General features: G+C 45.7%; 1 protein-coding gene across 1 annotated transcript in view; it reads left to right on the top strand.

Moving 5' to 3' along the window:
• CLPB (ClpB family mitochondrial disaggregase) overlaps window positions 1-24,251 on the top strand; it is a 1,103,838-nt gene that overhangs the window by 948,223 nt on the left and 131,364 nt on the right. The window contains exon 14 of the mRNA XM_069203766.1: window positions 15,943-16,062. Coding sequence (XP_069059867.1) covers window positions 15,943-16,062 — 120 coding nt within the window. The remainder of the gene's footprint in view (window positions 1-15,942; window positions 16,063-24,251) is intronic.

Below are 24,251 nucleotides of genomic sequence, written 5' to 3'. Positions count from 1 at the left end.
GATGACAAACTACTGAAGTATCCAGATAGGAGTGGCGGGTGAGACGATCTCCTATCTACAGGGGAAGAGATTTAACAAATGTCATCTGCTGTACGTGGAGTGAGGCTGGGGCCGCGGGCAGACTCCGCCGAGTCGTAGTTTAACTCTGGGTCGGGATCTGTTTCTGATTGCCCAGATAAGGATGTCGGTGATGCGTTGGCAAAACGCGATGTAGACTGTAGCAATAGCGATCGTTCAACTCGCGATTGTTCAGGAGTAGGTTTGTTATCATGTTTACTGCGAGGTCTGCGTTTATCCCTTGGAGGTAGGCTTTTATCATTGGGTGGTAATGGGTCAGCTAGTCCTTTTGCATGAAGCCATGTCCATGCGTCTTCAGGCGTAGAGAAAAATAAAGTGCAGGTATTGTCTTGTATGCGAAGTTTAGCGGGGAACAACAAGGAGTATTTGATATTGTGCTCTCTTAGACGCTCCTTGATCCGGTAGAATGAGTTTCGTTTTTTTTGTACCTCTACTGTAAAATCCGGGTAGGCGGTTATTTGCGTGTTCTGAAAGTGCATTGGGCCTGTTTTTCGGAATAGTTGCAGTATAAGGTCTCTATCACAGTAGTTCAGTAATTTTGCTATGAGGGGACGTGGATATGCACCCGGTGGTGGAAGTCTGCCAGGGACCCTGTGGGCGCGCTCTATGGAAAAGAACTTTGGGACATTATTTTTCAATACCGATTCCGTCAGCCATTGTTCGATAAAGAGTTCTGTACTGGGGCCCTCGGCGCGTTCCGGAAATCCCACGAACCGGATGTTATTTCGACGCGATCTGCCTTCGGCTTCTTCGGCTCTGCGTTTAAGTGTCTCAACTTCTGCTTTTATAGCACCCAGCTGTGACTTAACCTCAAGCATAGATGGTGTGAGGTGCGACGTGTCTTTTTCCAGCTCAGCGACCTTTTCTGCTAGTGCCTGTTGGTCCGTGCGGAGCAAGTTAACATCTTCTGTGATTGAGCCAATCTTCGCCTCCAAGGTTATTTTAGTATCAAGTATGGCTTGTAGCACTTTTTCGAGTTGTGTTGAGTGCGTTTGCAATGTCCCTTCCATTTTCTGAAGGGCTTGATATGTGTCTGAGACCCCGGATGATAGAGGCGGCGTAGCAGAGTCCATGGTTCCAGGGGGCGCTCGTGGAGTCTTTGGTTTTCCCATTAGGTGGTTTTTATGCGATGCTGTTGTTGGTCTTTGGGTTTAACGTTGCGTTGCTTGATTTTATCGCATTGGCTAAGTGCTTTGATGCTGGTAGCGTGGTTAAAATGGTGCAGAAAGGTTTAGCTGCGCTTCAGCGCTTGAGGGTGTCAGGCGGTCCGCTCTTTTCCTACCTCACACTTACTGGTAGGTGCCTCTTGGATCAGTCGCTTCTGCAGTTTGTTACTAGTTGTGTTCCTGTTGATTTCTTACATTGATGTAGTATTATCTTTTCTCTGGCCCTCCAGCTTGGCTTAGCATTTCTTTATTGGCCCCTGCTGTGATGGGCTGGTTTGTTCCCTCGTGGCTACAATTACTGGTGGTTAAAGCCTGGGCTAGCCTTTCAATTGCCCATATTTCTATGTGACTGGTAGCCTCCTGGCTATTGCCCTGGTTAACTGAGAGCCCACGAGTCTTTTAGAGGAGTACAGGAGAGTTATGAAGTGCCTGTGCACCTCGCCCGCACAGCCGTCGTATCAACTGCCGCCCGCAGTTCCGATGGTGCGAGGCCTCCGAGGCGAAGCAGTAGTGCGGACAAGCCGCCACTTACCGCCTACGGGGATCCCCGAAACTCCGCACGGTCGCGGCTCCAGCCGCACTTCCTTTTTGGTGCAGTCAGCGCTCGGTCTCCTCCCAGTACGGTCGCGCGGCGGCAATGGACGCCCCGAGCGCTCCACGGATCGAAAGTGAGCCGAGCGCCCCAGGCAGCTCCCTCGCCGCTCTGCTCGCCACCGCTCCCGCCACGTTGGTTTCGCGGCTGGGGGGGATGGTTCTCGGCCCCGCAGCGGGTCAAGGGTCTTTGTAGAGGATTATTATTTTAGGCCGGGTCGGAGCTGCGATTTATGCGTCCGACCCGGTCGCCATCTTGGACACGCCCCTCACCTAGGAGCTATCATAAACACAGAACTCCAAAAAGTGTATCCTTCGGAGGAACGACTATCCTCAATAGACAGGAAGTGTCAGGACCTGTTGAGAGCCAACGCACCTACGGCACGTCAGGTGACATCGCTGCTGGGCTCCATGGCATCATGCATTTTTATTGTCCCAAATGCCAGACTCCACATGAGACCCCTCCAAGAGGCATTGGAGACCAACTGGAGCCAGAGAACAGGTCCCTGGGAGGACACGGTGCAGCTACCGGCGGTAGCACTTCAGTCATTGAGATGGTGGATGCACAGACCTCACCTGTCCGTGGGTGCTCCGTTTCACCAGGTGCTTCCATCCGACACCCTAGTAACGGATGCGTCTCTTCAGGGATGGGGGGGCTCATCTGGGTCCCTTTCAAGCGCAGGGTCTGTGGTCAGACAAGGAAAAGCAGTACCACATCAATCTGCTAGAACTCAGAGCGGTCCATCTGGCTCTCAAGTCTTTCATGCCACTAATTCAGGGGAAAACGCTCTTGATACAGACGGACAATACAACCACGATGTATTATTTGAACAAACAGGGAGGAACGAGGTCCCTACCCCTATCGCGAGAGTCCCAAGCGATATGGCATTGGCTCCTGGCCAGAGGAATGTCAATTACAGTGGTTCACCTGCCAGGTCAGCAAAACGTGGAAGCAGATTTTCTGAGCAGACACCTAGAGGACGCTCACGATTGGGTCCTACACGGCGAAGTCGCAGAATACATCTTCGTGCAATGGGGTCGGCCTCAACTGGATCTCTTCGCAGACGAAGTAAACAAGAAATGCCCAGACTTCGCATCCAGGTTCTACCGTCCGGGATCTCGAGGGAATGCCCTGTTGATCGACTGGTCAGGGACATTTCTCTACGCTTTTCCGCCGATTCCCCTCATTCCGGCAGTGATCAGCAAACTTTACAGATCCAGGACCAGAATGATTCTTATAGCACCACAATGGCCCCGACAATTCTGGTACACGGATCTCCTCAACCTGTCGGAAAAACCTCACAGGAGGCTGCCGTGCAGACCGGATCTTCTGAGCAGAATGGAGGGCAGGATTCTATATCCCAACCTACCCTCTCTGAGCTTAACAGCATGGCTCCTGTATTCCTGCAGTATGGGCACCTAGGGCTCTCGCAGGAGTGCATGAACATCTTGAAAGAGTCCAAACGGCCTTCCACGCGGCGTTCTTACGCTTTTAAGTGGAAGAGATTTTACATATGGTGCTGTCAGCAAGGTCATAATCCCATACGGGCGCAGGAGGATGTTATACTGTCCTATTTGCTTCATCTAGCGAAGTCCGGTCTGCAGGTATCATCTATTAAGGTACATTTGTCTGCTATTACAGCCTATCGCAAGTCGCCTTCTCAGGAATCCTTCTTTACAAAACCTGTAGTCAAGGATTTCTTAGAAGGTTTGAAGAAAGTTTTTCCGCCCATTCGGAGACCTTCTCCATGGGAACTGAACATAGTCTTGGCAAAACTTATGGGCCCTCCTTTTGAGCCTATACATAAGGCCTCTTTACAACACCTTACGTGGAAGACGGCTTTTCTAGTGGCAATTACTTCAGCGAGGAGGGTCAGTGAAATTCAGGCCTTGTCTTCAAAACAACCGTACACGGTTTTTCATGACAATAGAGTGGTTCTACGAACTCATCCATCTTTCCTTCCGAAGGTGGTGTCAGAATTCCATATCAATCAGACCATATCTTTACCGACGTTCTTTCCCAATCCGGAGACTCCGGCAGAGAAAGCATTGCACTCATTAGACTTGAAAAGAGTGCTGAAATTTTATCTGGACAAGACAAAAAAGACACTCTAACCGCTTGTTTGTAAACTATGGTCATTTGAGGACAGGAGAGGCAGCATCTAAGCGAACAATATCAAGATGGATAGTTTCTTGTATTGTTAATACTTACCAGCTAGCTAATAAACAATTACTAGCGCGGCCTAGAGCGCATTCCACAAGGGGAAAAGCGGCTACTGCTGCCCTCCTTAACAATGTTCCGATATCTGAGATTTGTAAGGCTGCTACATGGAAGTCTGTCCATACGTTTACTAGACATTACTGTTTAGACTCAGATGCAAGAGCGGATGCCCAAGTGGGGCAGGCCTCTCTAAGAAATCTATTTGCGGTAGACATATCTATTCCTGCACTTCTATCGGACAGTCCGCTGGATTTAGGGATGGGCTTGCTAATCTATTCAATGTTTATGACTATTGATGAGGATCCCCTGGAAGAGAAGGATAAGTTACTTACCTGTAAATCCTAGTTCTCTTCCAGGGGTATCCTCATCAAAGTCATAAACAACCCACCCTCCTCCCCGGACGCACGTCTCCTAGAAGTGCAGGACAGACTGTATTTTGAATCAGTTATGCATATTGTCACCGTAAAAAGAACTGACCTAACTGTGAACCAACTGTCACCTTTCCTTCACCCCTGAGGCATGGTGGGATACTGGAGGTGCTCAGGGTCTTAAAGGCACGGTGCCAAAGTTTTTATGGTTCTCCTGTGTTAACCTGCATGCAGCCTATTGGCTAAGAATGCTTCATTGTTTTTCAATGCAGTTTTTTCTATTTTTTCTCTAGAGTTTGCTGCTGCTTTCTTCCCTAAGCCTAGTTTTAGGAGCTTGGGTAGATATTTATGCTCTATTGTAGTCTTTATTATATTTAAAAAAAAAAAAAAAAAAAACTTCATAGAAATAAAGCATTTTAGCCTGTTTTTAACATGATAGCCTGCATGACTGTTTGTTACACATGTATTATATGTGTGTATTTTATATATGCTCCGGGGTCCCCGCACGGGGGCGGGAATATTCAATGTTTATGACTTTGATGAGGATACCCCTGGAAGAGAACTAGGATTTACAGGTAAGTAACTTATCCTTCTTATACCAAACGTAAGACTTACGAATAGCAGTATAAGGTTCCAACCTCTGGTCAACTCTATCTACACCTCCCATGTGCTTATTATAATCTAAAATGCACACAGGTTTGCGCACTTCAGCAACCTGGCCCCAAACAGTCACGGGGGAAGTACTCTCATCATGGATGGTACTTAGCATGTAGAAATCCCTCTTGTCTGAAAATTTCAAAGCTAGCAGCTCCTCACTCCGCAAGGCACAGCACTGTCCCCTCAAGTTTTTTACAGACAAGCTCCCTTGGATAGCCTTTCCGGTTAGAACGGATTGTGCCACAAGCAACTGTATCCACTCTAAACAATTCCTTGAACAACTGCACTCCAGTGTAGAAGTTATCTACATACAAATGGTGACCTTTGTTGAACAGTCGTCTACCAAGATCCCACACAATTTTCTCAGTAACTCCAAAAGTGGGAGGACAACCAGGGGGTCAATATTGGAATCCCTACCAGTGTAGACACGGAAACTATACACATATCCTGTCCTACTTTCAGACAGCATATACAATTTAATTCCATATCGTGCCCTTTTGCTAGGAATGTACTGCCTAAAAACCAAACAACCCTTGAAGAGGACCAAAGACTCGTCCACACTTATCTCTTTGCCTGGAACATAGACCTCCGAAAACCGATCTACAAAATGATCAAGGACAGGCCTAATCTTAAAAAGACGGTCAGAATCTGGGTGATCTCGTGGCAAGGCTAATGCATTGTCAACAAAATGCAGCATCCTAAGAAGAAGCAAATACCGATTACGACTCATGGTCGCAGGAAATATAGCTGTTGCCGTCAAGGGACTAGTAGACCAATAAGAATCCAGTGACGGCTTCCTTATCAACCCCATCAAAAAAGTCAAACCCAAAAACTTTTTTATCTCCTCCAAATTTGTGGGAATCCACTGGGCAGCTCTAGAGTGTGGCCTAAGTCTAGCAGCGTTGTCTCTCAAATGCTGCTCCGCATACAAATTAGTCTGCTCAACAATCTCTTCCAAAAACATATCATCCATGAATAACTCAAAGAAAATGATAGGCAAAAAGTTCTCTGTATTGGCGTTACACCCCGGGAGACCAGTAAAGGCAGGCAACTCTGGCTGCTCCATGTTTGGGGCAACCCAGACATCAGGTCTTATAACGGGAAACCTTTCAGCCCCAGGTTGCTGCACTATTGGCACATCAGTGTCCTCCTCTAAAACAGGCCCTTCATCTGCACTCAGTGTGGCTTCATCATCAGAAGATTCCCCTCCAACAGAAACATCACTGCTAGAATCTCTCAGTTCCTCCTCTGCCTCAGATGCAGAGTCCGTCTCATAATCATGATCAGACTGTGACTCAAAAAGCATACCAACCACCTGCTGAGGGTTATAAACTCAAAAACTATACTGCTCACTTGCCTGAAAAAGCTTGATTCACCAGCAACTACTCTGCACAGACACAGCAATCACCAATGATATCCCACTAAAAAGAAAGAAAGAAAGGCAAATTAGAAATAAGACAAAACAAATATCATTGTGCACAAATCTAAGGACAATTTCACACACAATCCTGCATTTAGTACACCCCCTACAAACATGTCATTCATGCATGGCAACAATACTCGTTTGGAGTAAATTGTTTTTACTTACCTAAAACATGCAACTGTGCAAACTGCAGGTCAACCACCGCCAAAACCGCAAGGAGCCACAGCAAATAAAGCAAAAGCTTTGAACTAGAACAAAAAGGAGGAAAACATTTTTTTATCACAAATGCAAATACTTCATCAGTTGACAAACACCCCACCATCAAACATTTAGAAATTGGTGCCTAATTGGATTCTGCCATAGGGGCAGATGGGCCTACTAAAAAAATAGGCCGGTCTGCCCCAAGGAGGCCAGAAAATACCTTTAGTAGTGTGTCCCCATGGAGAGCGATCCTTGCCAAAGGGGACAGCCCTCAAACAAAAAAAACAAAAAAACACACACAACACTATCCCTGGTGCCTAAGTGGCTTCTGCCCCCCTTGGGGGCAGATCAGCCTAAAAATAATAGGCTGATCTGTCTCCAAGGGGTGCAGAAATGGCCTTGGTACATGTGCCCCCAAAGTGGGGGGCGACCCTTGCCCAAGGCCCCCCCCATCCACTAACACACACACACACACACTATCCTTGGTGTCTAAGTGGCTTCTGCCCCCCTTGGGGCCAGGTGGGCCTAACAAAATAGGCCCATCTGCCCCCAGGGGGGGCAGAAATGGCCAACAGGTCAATGCCCCCCCCCCCACAGAAATAAACAAATAAAAAAAAATCCCTGGCGTTCTAGTGGTTTCTGCCCCCCTTGGGGGCAGATCAGCCTAAAAATAATAGGCTGATCTGTCTCCAAGGGGTGCAGAAATGGCCTCGGTACATGTGCCCCCAAAGTTGGGGGAGACCCTTGCCCAAGCCCCCCCCCCATCCACTAACACACACACACACACTATCCCTGGTGTCTAAGTGGCTTCTGCCCCCCTTGGGGGCAGGTGGGCCTAAAGAAAATAGGCCCATCTGCCCCCAGGGGGGGCAGAAATGGCCAACAGGTCAATGCCCCCCTTGGGGGGGGGGGCGCCCTGTGCCCAAGGGGACGCCACCCCCCCACAAAAATAAACACATAAAAATAAATCCCTGGCGTTCTAGTGGTTTCTGCCCCCCTTGGGGCAGATCAGCCTAAAAATAATAGGCTGATCTGCCCCCAAGGGGGGCAGAAATGGCCCTAAAAGACATGCCCCCCAAAGGGGAGTGACCCTTGCCCAAGGGGCCGCCCCCCCATCCACTACACACACAATCCCTGGTGCCTGAGTGGCTTCTGCCCCCCTTGGGGGCAGATGGACCTAAAAAAAATAGGCCGATCTGCCCCCAAGGGGGGCAGAAAAGGCCAACAGTTCTATGCCCCCTTGGGGGGGCGCCCCTTGCCCAAGGGGGCACCCCCCCCACATAAATACACAAATAAAAAAACATCCCTGGTGATCCAGTGGTTCCGCCTGAAATAGTAGGCCAATCTGCCCCCAAGGGGGGCAGAAATGGCCTAAGTAATTGCCCCCTAAAGGGGAGCGACCCTTGCCCAAGGGGCCGCTCCCCGCAAGCCAAAATCGCAAAATAAATAAATAAAAAAACAATCCCTGGTGTCTAGTGGGCATTCCTGCTGCCCGATCACAATGCGATCGGGCAGCAGGAATGCTCAAAGAGACACCGGGGGAAAGGAAAAGCCTTTCCTTTCCCCCGGTGCCTCTTTCGGCAAAACCCCCCACCCACCGGGAAGAGGAACGCGCGCTGACGTCATTATGGGGGGGTCGGGGTGGAAGGGGAAGGGCTTCCCCTTCCATCCCTGACTTTGGGGGGGTGGGGGGAAGCACACAGAGGGAGCGAGAGCGCTCCCTCTGGGCTGTGTGCCGAGGACGTAATGGTTACGTCCTCGGCACAGCAGCACTGTGCCGCAGGACGTAACCATTACGTCTGCGGCACAGAACGGGTTAAAGCATCATAGGGAGCCCACCTTACTACGTGGTAAGTTTTATGATGGATCCAGACACGGTTAGGGAATTAATCGCCATTAGGTCCCTTTTGACTTTGAATTACAAAGTCGATGGAAAAGACACTCCTAAATACTTACATTTGTGCCCTGTTGTAAATTTTCTTCATTCAAGAACCAGTTACTCGTTTCCCCAAAAGTAAGAGTTTGTATTTCCATACTTTAATTACCAAATTATGGCCTGAATCACTCAGATAAACTTACTCTCATGTGCAAGTTTGCTATTTTTTGACATTCACAACCTGGAAGTTTAATTTTACTGATATTAATTTTACGACTGGCCTATCTTTTTATGTGCGGAACATCTACCACTAATGCAGACTCTCCACTATCATAAAAATACTATCCGTAAAATTAAACTCGTAGTTTGTGAATACCAAAAAATATTCAACATACACAAAAGTGTAACGTTTACCTTTGTGAATCAGGCCCTTATTCTATGATAATGAATGAAGTGTACTTTACAATTCGGTGCTCCTTTACACATAGTGTAGATTTGATGTCTCTTCTTAGTTATCTTCCATTTTGTCATCGGAAAAATGCACATAAACGCATTTCTTTGTTTTAGAACAGCTGTCAGGTATTAGAACATTTGAAGGTTGAGTGCTCCATGGAAGCCATTGGAGTGCCTCCGGGCTTCTAATGGCTAGTAGAAGCCCAGAGCATCAACATTTCACTGTTTGTTGTTCACAGCAACATCTGTGAACAAAGGCCTCATGTCACCCGAGGGGATTTCAACCAAGTCGGGCTCCATGAGGCCTTTGTTTTACTAATTAGAACATTTCGCTCTTTGGGGACGGAATGTTGTAATTGCCTTATAGCTCGTCATAGATGGGCTGTACTGCCCATTAAAGGTCTGCTCCCTGTTAAAGGCTCTTGCCTTCCGCTCAGGTCTTTAACGCTGGTATAGCCCGCTATGGGAGGCTGTAAGGCTGTAGTAGATGGCCCAGTCACAATTAGGAAGAAAAATAGGTGCCATAAGGTACAGCCCTTCAAAAAGCATGTCTTGAGGTTTTTTTTTTGTTTTTTTTTAAGGATCCTAATTAGGACTTAACCCAGATGTGAAATGTATTGGCATTCCCCAGTTTGGTACCTTTTTACTAAGGTGCTTCCTGCCAAGTTGTTTAGTTTTGTTTTATGCTGGGGCAAGTTAGGGCAGTTGTTATGAAATCCATCAGGCCGAATTGGACTTTCTTTCCAAGTGAGTGTTGGTCACTTCACTTTACATTCATAATGTGAAGGGCAATGCTTTTAGCGATTAAATGGAGTAGTCATTCATTATTCTTGTTATTACGATTTAGGAATCATCTTATTGAATCTGAAAAAACATAAGACTTATGGTTCCACTGATCAAAAGTGACTGTTTTCCTTACTCCAGTATTGGAACTTTCATAGATTCACATGCTTGAATCATTCCCCGTCGTCGAGATGGGAGTCCCCGGTATAATTTACACAAGTAATGTCAGGATATATTAACAGAGAAAAAAGGCCTTAGGCCTCTTCAATTTAACAGTCTATCAGAGTCATTTTGTGAAAAGGACCAAACCTGAGCCTCCACCAATCAGGCGACAGCACCCTTCAGAACCCTCCTGAGAGAAGCTCCAGCACCTCAGATTTTCTAGGAGTCTCCTCAGAGCTCTGCTCTGTCTTCACACCTTTATTCAACTATTTTCTCTCAGAGAAATTGATTTAACTTGATTTGTCAGCTATTTTTCAACTATGTCTGACAAGGAGAAGAAGGGTCTCTTCAGAGACTGCAATACTTGTGGAAAGAAAATACTTCATTCTGAAGACCGTCACCAAGACTGCATTTACTGCCGGTACCCAGATCATTCAGTCTCAGAAGGGGATCAGGAAGAGGGGGAGCTCATGGACACTCACTCAGAGTGGGACGATTACATTATCCCTGCTCCTCCTTCTCCGTCTCAATCGAAGGTGGAATCCCCACCAGAAGACATTGGAGGATTTCACAATCTTCTAGAGAGAGCAGCCACGTCTTTTGCCTTACCATTACCTACTAAGCAAACAGACTGTTTCCTGTACGATTTTAAAGAGCCCTTCCAAAACTCTGTACGCTCTATCCCGATGGTAAACTACCTGTGGGAAGAGGGCCTTAAGGTCATGAGTAATCCAGCTACAGTTATGGCAGTGCTGTCGCGTCTGGATAAAAAATACAAAGCACCTGACGATGCACCAACATGCTTAACGGGACATCCTCCTCCGGATTCAGTGGTAGCTTAGGCAGCTCAGAGAAGATCGAAGAATCCTTCTGCCCCGATTTCCGCACCCCCAGACGAGGAGGGTAGACGGCTAGATAACATAGGGAAAAGGTTTTCTTCTATGGCTAGCCTAGTAGTTAGAGCTGCCAACTCTTTGGCTATTCTGGCTAGGTTCGACAGACAGCTTTGGCGGACATTGCACCTTATATTACTCAACTGCCGGAGGATGCGAGATCAGAGGCAAATAAGACGGTACAAGAAGGTCAACGCACGTCTGCAGAGCTTATAGACTGTGCAATGGATATAGCGACCACTGCTTTTAGACAACTCGCAGGTGCAGCTGTGCTAAGGAGGCAAGGCTGGTTTAAAGCCACCTCGTTTCGCCCAGAAGTTCAAAATAAAATCTTGGACTTACCTTTTGATGGCCAGGCGCTATTTGGGAAACATGTCGATGAAGCAGCAATATTGTCCATACTACTCGCAACGGCAGACGCCACAACCAACCTATAGTAGACCTGGAGGCCGTGGACGTTCAACCCGTCCGGCCAAAGATTCGGCTCGTAGAACCTGATGCTTTCAAGGCTCCGGCTACGTCCAGTCCTCCTCCTGTCACTCTGGGCGGGAGGATATCTTTATTCCTCAATCAATGGCAAGCCTTTACGTCAGACAAGTGGGTCCTACAATTAGTGAAACGGGGCCATACTTTAGAATTTATCCAGATACCTCCCTCCAGCCCCCCCACCTCCTCCCCCCCACCCCAAACAGGACTCCATCAAGATACCCTCAACAACTCAAAAAGGAGATCGGCAAGATGCTTCTCAAGGGAGCGATAGAGAAGGTGCCTCGGGCTCAACGAGGAACAGGATTTTATTCCAGGTTCTTCCTCATTCGGAAAAAGTGGAAGGATTGGAGACCGATCCTCGATTTAAGGGAACTAAATGTCTACCTAAAAAAGCAATCGTTCCGAATGATCAGCTTGCAAGACGTCCTTCTGCGTCTCAATCAGGGAGATTTTATGTCTTCACTAGACCTGAAAGACGCATACTTCCACATACCCATCCACCCTGCCCACAGAAAATACTTGAGATTCACCGTAGCCGGGAGCCATTATCAATACCGTGTCCTTCCTTTCGGACTGAAATCAGCCCCAAGAATATTTACCAAATGTCTAGCACCAGTCGCAGCCTTTCTCAGAAGGAGAAAGCACCAAGTTTTTCCATACTTAGACGATTGGTTGATAAAGGCAAAGACTTACGCAGGAGCGCAAAAGTCAACAAAAAAGTGCGTTTCCTTACTAACCAATCTCGGATTCACAGTCAACTGGGAGAAGTCCAACCCTCTACCAGCACACAATATTACATTTCTAGGAGCAAGTCTGAACACAGAATCCGCCATGGCATGTCCCACGTTAGAGAGGCAACAAAGATTACTGACTCTAGTAAGTTCCATACAGAGAAGAGGAAAGGTTACTGTCCGTCTGTTCAAGTCGCTGTTGGGCATGATGTCTTCATGCATACCTCTGGTCCCTCTGTGTCGGCTAAAGATGCGCCCCTTACAAGAGCAACTAAACCGTCAGTGGCTCCAAGTATCAGGCACTTTCGAGGACCAGATACAAATAACTCCAATAATGCTCAGAACTCTGAGATGGTGGTCTCAAAGGCATCATCTATCAATTGGCCTTTCGTTTCTACAGCAACCAGCCCCGTTGACCATAACAACGGATGCCTCACTGGAAGGCTGGGGAGCTGTGTTACAGGATCTGCAAATAGGTGGCAAATGGCCACCGCATCTGGCATCAATGCATATCAATTGGCTGGAGCTCAGGGCAGTACCCCTGGCTTTACAAGAGTTTCTCCCCAAGATCTCAGGATCACAAGTGGTAATAAGAACGGACAACACCACTACGATGCACAATCTCAACAAACAAGGAGGCACAAGATCTCTCACTCTCTCCAGGGAAGCCCAAGCAATCTGGAACTGGGCCTCACAGCAAAACATCACACTTTCAGCAGTGCACTTACCTGGAATAAACAACAAGACAGCAGATGCACTCAGCAGGCAGAAATCGGTCTGCCACGAGTGGGAGTTAGACCAGACAGTACTGAACCATATTTTTTCCATGTGGGGAACACCAAAGGTAGACCTGTTTGCGAACAAAGACAACGCCAAATGCCGGTTCTTCGCAAGTTGGCATCACCAGAAGGGATCTTGGGGGAATGCGTTTTCGATAGTCTGGTCAGACATCTTTGCTTACGCCTTTCCTCCCATTCCGTTGATCCCAAGGGTCCTCACGAAGATGAAAACAGAGCCGTGCACTCTGATACTGATAGCTCCATACTGGCCGCGTCAACATTGGTTCGTGGAACTTCTCCTTCTGTCTATCAAACCTCATATTCCGCTGGAGCCATCACCTCAATTGCTGACAATGAACAACGGCCAGGTTTGGCACCCCGATCCGCAGTCAATGCGTTTATCAGCCTGGCTCCTCACCACAGAGAGTTCGCGCATTTGAATGTCCCGCAGGACTGCAGAGATATTTTGTCAAAATCCAAAGCGGATAGCACTAACAAGACGTATCAGTGTAAATGGAAAAGATTCTGTGCCTGGTGTCATCAGCGACAGATTGACCCACTAGTCTCACCACCAGAGGAAATATTACTGTATCTGTTGCAGCTAGCTCAATCTAGCCTTGCACACTCGTCCATTAAAGTTCACTTAGCAGCTATAGCTGCATACAGACGTTCAGATGACACACCCTCACTCTTCTCTTCTTGGCTGATTAAGAGATTTTTGAAGGGGCTTTTCAGAGTTTACCCTCCTTTCAGACCACCACCTCCTTCGTGGAATCTGAATATTGTCTTAGCACAACTGATGAAGCATCCGTTTGAGCCGATCCATCGCGCTTCCCTCAAGTTCTTGTCATGGAAGGTTGCCTTATTGGTAGCTCTTACATCAGCTAGGCGGGTCAGCGAGGTGCAAGCGCTTTCCATCCAAGAGCCATTCCTACAGCTTAAACACGACAGACTGCTAATGCGCACTAACCTGCATTTTATTCCAAAGGTTCCGTCAGACTTTCACATAAACAAACCTTTAGTCTTCAAATCCTTTTTTCCTCATCCATCTACTCCGCCTGAGGGCATTACACTCCTTAGACGTTAAAAGATGTGTTCAATTTTATTTGGACAGGACTAAATCTTTTCAACGCTCTAATCAGTTATTTGTAGCATACAGTGCTCCTAGGAAAGGGTACCCACTATCCAAGCAAAGTATCTCCAGATTGATCGCCTCAGCCATTCGCTTCTGCCATCAAGCAGCGGGCAAACCTTTGCCATCACCTGTGCATGCTCATTCTACGAGAGCAGTCTCATCCTCAGCGGCACTGTTCGCCGGAGTACCACTACAAGACATTTGTAGGGCAGCAACATGGAAGAGCTGTCATACTTTCACGAAGCACTACTGCTTGGAATCTCTATCTCAGGGAGAGGTAGCAGTAGGCCAGGCGGTTCTCAGGAATCTCTTCAGGTGAAGGTGAGCCATCTTTCCTACATCCTAGAACAGGTATGCACATTGTTTATATTCTTAAAAAAAAAAAAAAAGGAACAGAAAGGTATACAAAGATAGTAGAACATTATGACAAACACATAAGTGGTCGGGTTTGAACTCATGTTACAGTAGTGTCTTATAATTTTTTTTTTTACTGTGTCTCTTGATATTTCGTCATGTATCTGTACATGTATATATATTTATAGATATATATATATATATATATATATAGGTGTATACTTATATAGTTGCATATATATATATGCAGGATGATAGTAAGGATTTGTGTGTCAAAGTGTTTTTCCATTAAAGATGTTGTCATATTACAATATGCATAGCTACTGCTCTCTACTCTGATTCAAGCATGTGAATCTATGAAAGTTCCAATACTGGAGTAAGAAAATAAGGGCCAGATGTAGCAAAAAACCAAATAGCGAGTTGCAATTTGCGAGTCCTTCCGACTCGCAAATTGCAACTCGCTATTTGGTATGCAGAACGGTGTTTCAGACACCGTCTGCGAGTCGGTATGGGGTCGCAAAGACCAACCTCATTAATATTAATGAGGTGGGTCGCAAATTGCGGCCTCATAGCGACTATGGGCACTCGCAAACATGGAGGCCTGCTGTAGTCAGCAGACCTCCATGTTTGTGACTGCTTATAAATAAAGCAGTTTTTCTTTTTTTTTTTTAAGTGTAGCCCGTTTTCCTTAAAGGAAAACGAGCTGCACTTAAAAAAAAAAACGAAACCTTTAGTTTCGGTATTTTTTCAGGGCAGGTAGTGGTCCCTTGGACCACTACCTGCCCTGAAAAAATAATTTGTGGTCCATTCACAAAGGGGAAGGGGTCAGATGGGGACCCCTTCCAATTTGCGAGTGGGTTACCATCCACTTCAAGTGGATGGTAACTGCGACACAAATGGTATTGCATACCACTGCGAATCGCAAATAGGAAGGGAACACCCCTTCCTATTTGCGATTCGGAAATGCATTTTGCGAGTCGGTCCCGACTCGCAAAATGCATTTCTGCATTGGAAACTCACATTTGCGACTCGCAAACGGCATTTTTTGCCATTTGCGACTCGCAAATTGTTTCCTACATCTGGCCCTAAGTTACTTACCTGTAACTGTAGTTCTCCAGTATTGGAATCTTTCATAGATTCACATGCGACCCACCCGCCTCCCCGGAGAAGCTCACTTCACCTCTTTCTTTCTTTCTCTGTCTAATATATTCTACGCACTTGTGCTTGGAAAATCTGAGGTGCTGGAGCTTCTCTCAGGAGGGTTCTGAAGGGTGCTGTCGCCTGATTGGTGGAGGCTCAGGTTTGGTCCTTTTCACAAAATGATTTTGATAGACTGTTAAATTGAAGAGGCCTAAGGCCTTTTTTCTCTGTTAATATATCCTGACATTACTTGTGTAAATTATACCGGGGACTCCCATCTCGACGACGGGGAATGATTCAAGCACGTGAATCTATGAAAGATTCCAATACTGGAGAACTACAGTTACAGGTAAGTAACTTATTTTCTTCAGTTTGAATTTGGAGAGCAGTTGCAGACCTAGCAAATCATATGCTGACTCTTACATTTTTCTCTTCTTTGTAGGCTCACTTCCGGAGGGATGAGTTTCTTGGAAGGATCAATGAAATTGTTTACTTTCTCCCCTTTTGTCATTCTGAGCTCATCCAACTTGTGAACAAGGAGCTAAACTTTTGGGCCAAAAAGGTACTAATATAAGACATATTTTGTTATGACAGTATTATTGTAGGAATTTCTGTTGTTCTGGTTCATTTGCACATTTACCGGTGCAACTTGAATTTGATAAGTTATGTCAGTTTAGCAATATGAGAAGTAGAGGAATCTGAACTATGTTTCTGCCTATTCTTAATAAGTGTGGATTTAGTACTTATGGGTATCTGGCTTCTTTACTTTGCAGAACTGCTTCTCAATGTTGCCCTATGTACCTGAGGGTTGACATGTTGAAGAGTCTCTATCACTTCTAAAACTGCCATTTTGTGGGGAGTCATCACTGTTCTCAAGATAGACATTTTAGGGTGTCCACCCCACTCCTTCTTGAGAACTCCATATAATGAGAAGTCCTCGTGCCATAATAAAAAGTTACTTTGGTAACACTCTTTTCAGTAGAAACTCTTATCTAATTGCAGATTCCTCCCCTTGTGAGTTCAGGTGTCAGACTTGACCCAGAGCTTTTTCTCAGCATTGCTCCCGAGTGCCAGCAGGTGGTTTGCTCAGAATTCACAGCGGCTTCGGCCCACTCTGGAAGTGACATTGAAACTGGATATAAGCTCCACCCCTGTGTGCTGTTGTAAATTGCTTTCTTAACTCTGTCCATGCTGTCAGACATGGATCTAAACAACAGATCAAATGTGAGAGTGTGCAGACTCCTTGACTGAAACCTTTTGAAATGGAAAATAGACCATTCCATAGGACGGGAGGTTGGAGGGTGATGAGGAATCTAAAGTTAGAGAGAGTATCCCTCAGAAAGAGCTTTACCAAAGTTAATGAATGTGGTCTTCTTATGGATACTTCTAATTGTAGATTCCTCACCTTGTCAACAGATGCCAGAACAGTACCTCCCAAGTTGGTGGGTCTGTATAATGGCTTTGGTGGGTCTGTGTAATGGCTTAAACCCAAAAGTCCTGGAAGACCAAATGGGCTCCTGTCAGAGATCGCTATCAAGTCAGTAGCACTTTGTGAACATGTGAGTTGATGCCCACATTGCGGTCTTACAGATATCCAGAACATGTAGTTCGCATGCCAGTGCCAGTTGTAGCAGCTTTGGCTCTGGTCAAATGATCTCTCAGACGCTCCAGAGGCCGCTTCTGTGCCAGTGCTTTTCAGACCTTCATATACATGACTGTGCACAATGATATGGTCCTTTTCTGCACTCCTGTATCCTTGTTTGCCCTAGAGAACCCACAAAGAGCTGATTGTCCATCCGATGGTCCCCCGTATGGTCAATGTAGAAACGCAAGGTTTTCTTTGGAGTCCAAGCAGTGAAGTCAATCCTTCTCCATCAAGAGGTGAGAAATGCAGCTCTGGTCCTTAACATCAGTTTGTCCGGTGCAAAGGTGTGGTGTATGGAGGCCGAACAGACAGTCTGCAGTTCACTCATGCGACACAATGAGATTTTATTTTTTTATTTTAAGTCAGGAGAAACAGAGGACTGCAGTGCACTGGCTTAAGTGGAGTACACATAAGGATTCTGAGATTAAATTAAGATCCAATTGCTGAATCAGAAGAAGTTTGGGTGGGAACATAGAAATTAAACATTTAAGAAAACACTCCACAAGAGATGATTCAAACAAGGATAGTTGGTCCAGCAAAGACAAAAAGGCTTACAAATAACCTTTTACAGTGCCCACAGCAAGGCCTTGCTGGGCTAAGGACAGCACAAAATGCTAAACGTCCGACAACTGAGCTTGCATTGGGTCTGTAGGGTTGGAACTATACCGGGCAATGAACCTATCCCTGCCAGCAGCGTAAACAAGTTTTTTAGATGAACTCCTGGCCGCTAGAATGACAACTTTAGGAAGGCGGTCAAAAGTAGTCAACTGTCGCCACTCCATCTCCACGCAAGGAAGTGTATATTGCCCAGATGCAGGACTTTGCCCTGCTGCTGCAGTAGAAGATCCTTTTGAAACGGACGGAAGCATGATGAGAGGGCAGATGCTCCTGTCTAGAAGTTCAAGCTACCACACTCTCCTATCCCAGTCCTGAGCCACTAGGATGACTGGGCCTGGTTATTCCTGATCTTCAGAAATGGAGGCAGGAGAGGTAGAGACAGAAAGGCATACTGGAGTCCCGAGCTCCACTGGGGAAGACCCTTGCTAGAAACTCCAGCACACAGAGAGCCTTCTCGGTGGTGGCAAAGGGATTTCAAGAGGGTTTTCCCCATTACTAGAAGATGCCCTGCTCCACCTTTAGGAGTAACTGGCATTTGTGATCCACTAGTCGTCTGAGGCTGTGTTGTCCACCCTGTTATTTAAATGTCCAGCCAGGTGATTGATGACCAGGGAACTGCTCTGACGGCTCAGCCAGTTCCAGAGGTGCTTAGCCTCCAAGTACAGAACCCAATACCTGATCCCACCCTACTTGTTGCAGTACCACATGGCGGTGGATTCGTCCTTAAGAACATGAATCAGCCTTCTTTTCATGGGTGGCAGACAGACGTTCAGCGACAAGCAAACGGTCTGCAACTCCAAAAGATAGAGCTTCATTGAAATGTGTTTCTTATATAAATGCACTTTCTGCATTAATTCTGAACAAATGAGAAAGCACCTTTTATGTTTTCATGGGCTTTCAAAGCTCACGGACATTCCAGGAAACAAAATTATATATTCAACACAGAAGCATAGAATAAGGATGATAATCTGTAAGGAAGACAAAGAGGAGGCAATAACAATGTACTTAAGAGATGTACTAAGATAAAAATAAAAAAAAAGTATAACTTGGCAGAACCGCAGTCAAGGAAAACTAGAGTAAGAACTATACTAAGACAAACAGTGTATCAAATCAAGATTTTAAAAAATAACACATCAACGAACAGCACCCAGATCTGAGAGAAAAATCCATAAAAATGGGATAATGTGTGCCAGCAACATGACAAGGCAGGAAAGAGAAACACACAGCTATAGACTGCAGGCACACAGTTAACAAGGAAGAACATCAAATTCTAAACCAAGAGTTGTCAATCCTGCTACGGGAAATACTTTGAAGATAACCTCTCAGCTCGACAGGGTTATCAAAAGATTTAGTAATACCCTCATATGTTAATTGACATACACAAGAAAACAAGTTACTTACCTGTAACTACAGTTATCCCGTATTGGTATTGTTCATAGATTCACATGCTTGATTCATCCCAGTCATCGAAGTGGGAGTCCCACTGTACCTTAGAATAGCAGTAAGTGGCACATAACCATAGGCTATAATGCTAGCAAACTTAAACATACAGCCTATCCATGTTCTTTTGAAAAAAGAACCTAATTTGACCTATGACTAATCAGGCATTAGCACCCTCCTGAACACTCCCCAGAGAGGCTCCTTCCCTCAGATTTTCAAGCACTACAGTGAAGAGTATACATTGCAAAGGAAGGTGAGCCTCACCGGGGAGGAGGGTGTGTCGCATGTGAATCTAAGAAAGATACCAATACTGGATAACTGTAATTAACTGTAGGGTAAGTAACTTGTTTTCTTATCCGGTATTGGATCTTTCATAGATTCACATGCTTGAATCTGAATAGTCAGCAGTACTCAAAATAGCTGGAATGTCCATAGTGGATGGTGGGAGCAGGCATATTGGTTCATATAAATAATCCTACTAATAAAAGAATTGTACAAATATGTGTGTGTGTGTGTGTGTATATATATAAATAATAATTGCACAAGATTATAAGCAATTGTAAAGCACAGTAAACACATATGCATGAAGAATAAATGAAAGTAAGTTAAATTCTAACGAGGCTCCCCTTATTGAAATAGATGACGCAGAACAGCTTGTCCCACAACTGAATCACTGCGTTGTGCCGCTTCTAAACAGTAATGCTGTGCGAAAGAATGGGTAGTCTTCCACGTTGCAGCTTGGCATATCTTGTCTAAGGCGATGCCTTGAAACAGAGCAGCAAAGGTTAAGATTGCTCTCGTACAGTGTGCTTAGGTCGGTTGGTTAGCGGTTTTCCAGCCTTTGTATGACAAAACTGAATGGTGGATACAATCCGTCGAGCTATTGTTGCTTTAGTGACTCCTAGTAGTTGGTCTGTCCTATGGAAAGGTTTGGTTTGTTGTAGATAGAATTTCAAACATCATTTGATATCCACCGTGTGAAGAGTTTTTTCGGCTACGGTCGATAGCTTTGGAAAGAAAGTCCTCAATATAACCGGTTTGTTTAAGTGAAACGATGAAGGCACCTTGGGACTATGTCTTGGGTTCGTTTTGAGAAGAACAAAAGCATTCAAGAAAGTTAGAAACGACTCCTTGGTGGTAAATGCCTCTATGTCACTGACTCTCCTAGTGGAAGTAAGTGCAAGGAGAGTTGCCACTTTCTATGTGAGAAACTTCAGATCTGCTCTGTTTATGGCTCAAAAGGTGCTTTCATTAATTGAGAAAGGACAATATTTAGATGCCATTGAGGAGGAGGTGGTCGCACTGGAGGAAAACTGCGAAACATTCCGTTCCTAAACTATTTTATGAGCCTGGATGAACCTAGTGAAGGTGTATTTATAGAACATCTATATGAGGATATTGCTGCCAGGTGAAACGTAATTGAGGCATTCCCAAGTCCGGTCTTGGATAGAGCAAGGAGGTATGATATAATTTGCTTTGGTAGAGCATCCAAAGGGTGCACATTGTTTTGGCGGCATCAAATACTAAATCTTCGCCACTTGAGCCTGTAAGTCTTGTTTGTACTCTCTGCCCATGCCCTGGAAAGAATTACTCTGCGTTCTTGGTCGATGTTTATCTCTTGAACTCATAGAACTCGGGTGCCGTACATGCAATTGGAGAGAGGCTGGTTCCAGACGAATTATCTGCCCTTGGCTCTTCCTCAGTAGGTTCTGCTTGCTGGAAAGCCGTATGGGATTGGCCACCAACAGGAGAATGAGCTCCATGTACCAATACTGCCTGGGCCATCTGGGTGTTATGAGTATGAGCCTGCAGCCCTCTGGTTTCATCTTCTTGAGAAGTCTGAAGATCAATGGGAAGAGTGGAAAAACGTATGCAAAGATCCCAGACCATCACATTGAAAGAGCATTCCCACACGGCCCCGGGAATCAACTTGCTTACATGTGGCATTTGGCGTTCTCATTTGTGGCAAAAAGGTCCAGGGATGGTTGTCCCCAGCATCAAAAGATCTTGTCTACTTCCTTCTTATTGAGCTCTCGTTCGTGACAACTGTCTATCCTGCTAAGTGAGTCTGCAAGGACTTTGTTGATACCCGGTATGTGTTCAGCTCTCAGAGATATTTTGTGAAGAGTGAGCTATTCCCAGAGAGGTTGGGCTTCTTTGGAGAGGCAGAGAGATCATGTTCCTCCCTGTTTGTTGACATAATACACGCTTGTTGTGTTGTACTTATGGATCAATACCGAAAATCCTGAAATCCGAGGGAGGAAAGCTTTCAGAGCAAGAGAAATTGCTTTCAGCTCCAAAAGATTTATGTGCATTTTCTTCTGAGAATCGGATCATTTGCCTTGCATGCACATGTTTTGCAAATTACCTCCCCAGCCTTCCAGACCAGCGTCTGTTGTGATGATGAAATCTGGCATTGGAGTCAGGAAAATTACCCTGAGATATATGACTGGTTTGAGACCACCACTGCAGGGTTTGTATCATTCTTGCTGTGAATTTGATCAAATATTCGAAGGACCCTTGAGACTATGTCCATTGAAGCTGTAGTTCCTCCGGTAATGGTCTCATCTTTAGTCTTGCTGGATGAACCAGGTTGATTGAAGAGGAAATCATTCCTAAAAGCGACTTGAATGTCCTCACAGAAACAAACTTTCTTTCTGAGATTGTGAGTGCAAGGTTGGAAAGCTTTTGTTGTCTTGCTATTTAAAGATGAGCCTTCTTTCTGTCTGTGTTGCGTTTTGCACCCAAAAAGACCATATTGCGTGCTGACATAGTGGATGATTTCTGATGGTTTATATTCAGACCTAGACTGTTAAATAAGGCTAGGCAGGCGTTGGTAGCATTGGAGGCCTGTTGCAAAGTTGGAGCTTTTATCAGCCAGTCGTCTTAGTTTAGGAAAATTTGAAAACCTTTGTTGCATAGAGTAGCCACCACTGGTGCAAGACACTCTGTGAAAATTCTTGGTGCTGACTTCAACCTGAAAGGGAGAACCTTGAATTGATAATGGGTGCCGGCTACGGTGAAGCAAAGGTATTTGCGATGCCTGGGATGCATGGGGTTATGGAAATAGGCATCTTCAAGAACCATTGATGTCATGTAATCTCCACTGTTGAGAAGATGGAGGATATCAGACAAGGTGGTCATACAGAAGGATTGTTTGTGCAGGAATTTGTTTAATTGTCTGAGATCTAGTATCGTCTCCATTCTCCTGACTTCTTTCGTATTAGGAAGAACCGAGAGTAGAAGCCTAGACCTCTCTACTGAATGGGAACCTCTTCTATCACGCCCTTGGTGAACATTTGAAACACTTCTTGCTTTTAGTAAGTGAAGATTAAAAGAATGCGTTTTCACTGGATGGTGGTTTGGTGGTTTCTGCAAAAATTCTAGCATATGACCATGAGTCACTGTATCCAACACCCACTTGTCTGATGTTATTTGCTCCCAATTCTGTAGATAATTTGAGATATTTGTGCCCACTTGATTGATTTGTGGGAAGTAAAGAAGTGTAGCTGGTACCCATTGAAGATCATTGTTTACGGCTTGCTTCCCGAGTCTGGGAGGCTGTTTCCTTCTGCCGCCTTGTTTGATGTAAGCTGCTGCAGACGGCTGCCGGTAAAACTGGTGATAGGTTGGCCTGTATTTGGACTGTTGGTACTGTCTATGGTAGGTAAAAGAAGAGAAACCTCTACCTCTGACTCCCCGAAAGGGCTGCCTCTTGTATTGTAAAGCACCCAAAGAGCGAGCAGTCTCTGTGTCCGTCTTGATGGCTAGCAAGGCGTCGTCTATGTGTTACCCAAAAGGGGTTTCGCCATCATAGGCCACATCTAGAATTCTGAATTGAACTTCAGGTCTGAATGAGGTTGCCTTTAACCAATCTTGGTGGCGCAAAACTGCTGCTCCCGCTAAGTGTCTAAAGCCCGTGGAGGCTATGTCCTGTACGCAATCGATCACCTCTGCAGAGGTGCGCTCACCCTCCTGTAGTATTTTGCGTGTGTCAGATTGTTTATCTTCTGGGATACGGTTGATGAAAGCACTCATGTCAGACCACATCTGGGGGGGCTGAAGTGGGAGCAGATGGATTTTTAGAGAGTCTTTGGGCAGCTTGAAATACGACAGAGTCTGATTTTGGGTTCCCTGTCAAACAGGCTGGAGAGTCGTCCATAGCCTTATATTTTTTGTCGAGTTTGGGTGGCACTGGCGGGACCGTGACTGGGTTTTTCATAAACTTTAAACCTTCACTCCAGATGAAATCTGTAATGGGAATTACCCTCAACAGTTTTCTTGCTTGCTCCTTAAAATCATGGAGAAAACATTCAGAAGGAGAGACAGATGTTGGCAAATGGAAGTGTGTGTTGGCCCTGTCCATCAGATTAGGAAATCCATCATCCAATGGATGAGGAGGTGGTGGTGATGTCGTAGGGGGCAAATAATTTTCCCACTGATCACAAGGGTGTTGAGGATCTCTCCCTCTTCCCTTTCATCCTCTAAGAGGTCACGTCTTATCTGGGTAGAGCAGCAATTGTAGACGTAGGTGTGCCGGAGGTGGAGGCATGGTTCTTGGAGTAGCCGGAGAGGAAGATTGTAGCTGTTGTGACTGTTGCGTCTGTTCTGCAGCTAAAACTGGAAATCTCCTTTTCTAGTCTTGAAGCATGAACTGTCCTGAATTAAGGATGCAGGCATGTGCGCTGTATCATGCAGTGGTTGATGTTGCATTGGCTCGTAGTAATGCCTGTGATATAATAGGACTCATATTCCTGATGTTCATACTCATCGTCGTCATCCTGGTGTTTGACGTGCAATTGTGATCGACTATCTGCGCCTCCAAATGGACCTTCGTCTTCAGACTCTTCACAGTCCAGCAAATGGCTAAGTAGTAATATAGTTACTTTACTAGAGGATGTATCTTGAGGATGCAACTTTGTTGCTGTTTCCGTCAACTACGTTCTTGCCAGTGATGTCATTGTTGATGAGGGTTTCTCCGATGCTGTCTTTGTCGACGGCGCGGGAGATCTCGCCGACGATTCCATCGATGAAAGCCTTTTCTTTTT

This window comes from Pleurodeles waltl, chromosome 8 (assembly GCF_031143425.1).
Source record: "Pleurodeles waltl isolate 20211129_DDA chromosome 8, aPleWal1.hap1.20221129, whole genome shotgun sequence".
In the NCBI taxonomy this organism is placed as follows: domain Eukaryota; kingdom Metazoa; phylum Chordata; class Amphibia; order Caudata; family Salamandridae; genus Pleurodeles; species Pleurodeles waltl.
Note: the sequence above shows the minus strand (reverse complement) of the source record. Positions and strands in the feature narration are given on the sequence as shown.